A 4,458-nucleotide genomic window follows, 5' to 3' on the forward strand; every position below is an offset into this window, starting at 1 on the left:
AGGCAAATAAATCTCCTTCAATGATACAAAAAATAATATACAATTCATTTGCGTTGTTTTTATCTCCTAAATGAAACATGTGATCCTCCATTTTTACTTCCACACATTGTATGAGCCATACCATGCTTTCAACCCTCCTGTACCTGTGTTGATTTACAGTTTGTTCCCTATTTGGAGACTTAAGAATGTCAATGTGCAAAGTGCAAGAATGTTACAGAAGTCTTGTATATAATACTGTATGTTATTTGAATTGTATTTATATGTAAGAAGGTACAAAGACCTAGCCTGGGCACCATGTGTTTGACAGAAGGGACAAGGAGCGGAATGTTAGTTAGACGGGTACCCAGACTTACAAAGACCTAGTCCAGGTTAATAATTCCCTTCATTCCTTGGCATCACATCATAAATGTACTCCTAAAAACCTCAGACCTGATACATTTTATAGACTACATAACATATATTCATTCTAATTAACAAGTAATATGTTTGTACAAAGTGTTATATTCTTTTTAAATAAAGAATAAGAAAAATATCTTAGCATGTTATGGATGAGAGACTTCCGTCATGATCACTGATGCACTGAGATTGCAAAGTTTTAATCCCATGCTGCCCCACTGTGATACATCTTGGTCATATCATGTAGACTGCTGAATGTAGAGGTGAGCTCTCCTTTCCAAACACCTGTCTTACATTACAGCTATGGTCTTGCTGCGTTTCTGAGCAAGATTGTCAAGAAGTGTTAGAAATGTCCAGGGGTCCAACCAGGTTTTTTTTTCTTACGGCCAAACAATCCTCAGAAACAGCTACAGCATTTCATATTCTACTCTTTGTACCATTTATTCTTGTAAATGATCCGTTTAAGACTATTAACGGAAGCGTTTTTATTTAACGTATATTAATTCACCAAATGTTCGTTGTTGTTAATTAACTGATTCATTTGAATAGTCTACTGTATAAATGATCCCAAAAGCCCAAAATTCGAAACATACTGTATTTTCAGCAAAGTAAATGTGTTGAACAATTTAAAACACAGATTTTCAGGCTACACCATAAAACAATACAATGGATGGTTATTGGTTACATTGAGCATCAGGCTCCTCTATATGGAATGTAAAATATATATATCAGAAATAAAGACATAAAAGACATGTCTTTAGAAAACAAAGTCACGCAAAATACTTCAAATAAAGTGTTTATTTTTCAAATAAAAGTTCAGAGAGAAAATTGTTTGGTGCCAAAACAGTCTCTGGTAAGCTATAAATACACATCCTGTATCCCAAAATGGAAAATAAGACAGTATTAGACAGGCAACATACAATGTCTTTTTGGGATCTGAGGTAGGCCTTGTTGTTATGTCTGTCTCTGTGTAAATGTGTGTGCGTCCATACACTTGGTTTGTGTGGATGTGATTTCTAGTATTCGCGCCTGCAACAATCCTCCATCCACAATTCTTTCGCAGTTTTTTTTCTTACGGCCAAACAAATCCCAGAACCAGCCGCAACCCTTCTTCTTCTCCTTCTTCTTTTTATTATATTCCTCCTCCATCATTGCCATCCATCCCGTCTTCCAGAAGGGTTCCTGTGAACAAACAGAGTTGGTGAGTGGAAACTACAGGCACCTTAATTGGGGAGGACGGGCTCATAGTCATGGCTGGAATGGTGTTAATGGAATTGAATCGAACACATCAAACACAGTTTCCATGTGTTTGATGCCATTCCAGTTACTCCATTCCAAACATAATTATTAGCCCTCCTCCTCTCCTGTAGTGGAAACAAACCTCGGTAAGCCATCACCATCAGCAACCTTTCAATGCTGAAGCTGCAGCTCAGTACGGGACAGACAACATTCAAATTGACTGATATTATCAATGAGACAATACAGAAAACAGTGTAGCTTACCTTCTCAAGTGGGGTGAGGAGTTCCTTCATTCTGTCAGCGCTGGCTTTCTCAATGCAAAGCTCCAGCTTGGTCTTTTCTACGGGAAATGGAAATGTGACAAGATAGGACATTTGAACGGAAGGGAGGAGTTCAAATTGTTATTGTCCAACTGGTTAGTTGACTGTTACACATAGCCGTTTACTCTACATCGGATTCTGTTGTGAAATTGTGAATGAAAGAACATTGTGGAATACAAGTCATTTACAAGAGACCAGGCCTGATTCTGAATGTACCACACCAACAGTAGCATTGTTCTACCTGTATCAACAGGGGTTCTGGTCTCTCTCTTGACCGGGATGTTGATGCAGTATGGCCGGTCATCACCCTTCTTGGTGTCCTTGGCGAAGGTCAAGGTAGGCCTCAGGTGAGCCATTATCTCTCTGACCATGATATCGCAGACCAGCAGAGGCTGTATTTCTGGGTATAGCTGGGCTTTAACCATTGGCCACTCATGGAAAGTCCTGAGGTAATTGCTCCTGATAGAGAGTGAGACGTCTTCTAAGAATTTGGCCATGATGTCCGGCTCATCGTTGAGCTTCCTCAGAGTGCGTAAGAACAGTCTTTGGTTTTGGTATTTCAATGCCTCTTTCTGAACCTGGATATGTATGTGCTCTACCATATCATTGCAAAGTGGGACAGCTTCCCATGAACCGTATTGCTGCTTGATTGTACATGAAACTGGGAAGACAGAGTCAAATGCTTTCCTGACAAGAATAACAGGAACAATATCAAGGTTTGTCACCTTTGGTTTGTTCCTCTCAGTCTCCGTCTGAGTCTGTTCTTGCACAGGCTTTCCACAGTCCTTTGTAGTTGACTCGAAAACAACAGTCTGTGGGAATTCTTTCGCTGTTTTTCTCTTATGGCCAAACCCACCCCTCTTCTTCACCTTCTTCTTTTTATTATTTTCCTCCTCCATCATTGCCATCGATCCCGTCTTCCAGAAGGGTTCGGGTTCCTGTGAACAAACATAGTTGGTGAGTGGAAACTACAGGCACCTTAATTGGGGAGGACGGGCTCATAGTAATGGCTGGAATGGTATCAATGGAATGGTATCGAACACATCAAACACACAGTTTCCATGTGTTTGATGCCATTCCAGTTACTCCATTCCAAACATAATTATTAGCCCTCCTCCCCTCCTGTAGTGGAAACAAACCTCGGGAAGCCATCACCATCAGCAACCTTTCAATGCTGAAGCTGCAGCTCAGTACGGGACAGACAACATTCAAATTGACTGATATTATCAATGAGACAATACAGAAAACAGTGTAGCTTACCTTCTCAAGTGGTGTGAGGAGTTTCTTCATTCTGTCAGCGCTGGCTTTCTCAATGCAAAGCTCCAGCTTGGTCTTGTCTAAGGGAAACGGAAATGTGACAAGATAGTACATTTGAAAGGAAGGGAGGAGTTCAAATTGTTATTGTCCAACTGGTTAGCTGACTGTTACTGTAGCAGTTGACTCTACATCGGATGTTGTTGTGAAATTGTGAATGAAAGAACATTGTGGAATAAGTCATTTACAAGAGACTAGGCCTGATTCTGAATATACCACACCAACAGTAGCATTGCTCTACCTGTATCATCCGGGGTTCTGGTCTCTCTCTTGACCGGGATGTTGATGCAGTATGGCCGGTCATCACCCTTCTTGGTGTCCTTGGCGAAGGTCAAGGTAGGCCTCAGGTGAGCCATGATCTCTCTGACCATGATATCGCAGACCAGCAGAGACTGTATTTCTGGGTATAGCTGGGCTTTAACCATTGGCCACTCATGGAAAGTCCTGAAGTACTTGCTCTTGATAGAGAGTGAGACATCTTCTAAGAATTTGGCCATCTTGTCCGGCTCATCGTTGAGCTTCCTCAGAGTGCGTAAGAACAGTCTTTGGTTTTGGTATTTCAATGCCTCTTTCTGAACCTGGATATGTAGGTGCTCTACCATATCATTGCAAAGTGAGACGTCTTCCCATGAACCGTATTGCTGCCTGATTGTATATGAATCTGCAAAAACAGAGTCAAAGACTTTCCTGACAAGAATAACAGGAACAATATCAAGGTTTGTCATCTTTGGTTTGTTCCTCTCGGTCTCCGTCTGAGCCGGTTCTTGCACAGGCTTTCCACAGTCCTTTGTGGTTACCCCGAAAACATCAGTCTGTGGGAACTGCTTCAAAAAGGCAGCCTGACTGACGTCGAGAGCAAGAGGATTATCAGGCATTGTTGTGCTTGATGTTACAACCTCTTCATCGTCGTCCCCAACAAAGTATTTGGGGTCGATCCAGACTACATCTCTGTTGGAGGAACGAGGCAGAGAAACACGACGGATGTATTCCAACTTGATGTGGTCATTCAGGGGGAAAGCCTTCAGGAACAGTGCCAGTTTCCCAACCCGGGACCCGTAGTGATTGTAGATGGTCTTCCTAAGGTCCTCGGGTAGGGCTACTGCAAAGAGTTTGCTCTCCATAGCCTCTTCGCAGCTCCTAGCTATTGGACGCCGTGGGCCGAGGACTTGAAGCGGATAGGTGTCACTGA

At 42.1% G+C, this 4,458-nt stretch overlaps 1 protein-coding gene across 1 annotated transcript; it reads right to left on the reverse strand.

Moving 5' to 3' along the window:
- Positions 1–1,179: 1,179 nt before the first annotated feature.
- On the reverse strand, positions 1,180–2,883 carry LOC116355437 (uncharacterized). The gene is made up of 3 exons (XM_031799160.1): positions 2,197–2,883; positions 1,899–1,975; positions 1,180–1,578 (listed from the first exon to the last, which is right to left on the reverse strand). The coding sequence occupies exons 1-3, from the start codon at positions 2,861–2,863 to the stop codon at positions 1,351–1,353; spliced, it is 972 nt and encodes a 323-aa protein (XP_031655020.1). The 5' UTR covers positions 2,864–2,883; the 3' UTR covers positions 1,180–1,350.
- Between the last annotated feature and the right edge of the window lie 1,575 nt (positions 2,884–4,458).

Source organism: Oncorhynchus kisutch, linkage group LG20 (genome assembly GCF_002021735.2).
Source record: "Oncorhynchus kisutch isolate 150728-3 linkage group LG20, Okis_V2, whole genome shotgun sequence".
In the NCBI taxonomy this organism is placed as follows: domain Eukaryota; kingdom Metazoa; phylum Chordata; class Actinopteri; order Salmoniformes; family Salmonidae; genus Oncorhynchus; species Oncorhynchus kisutch.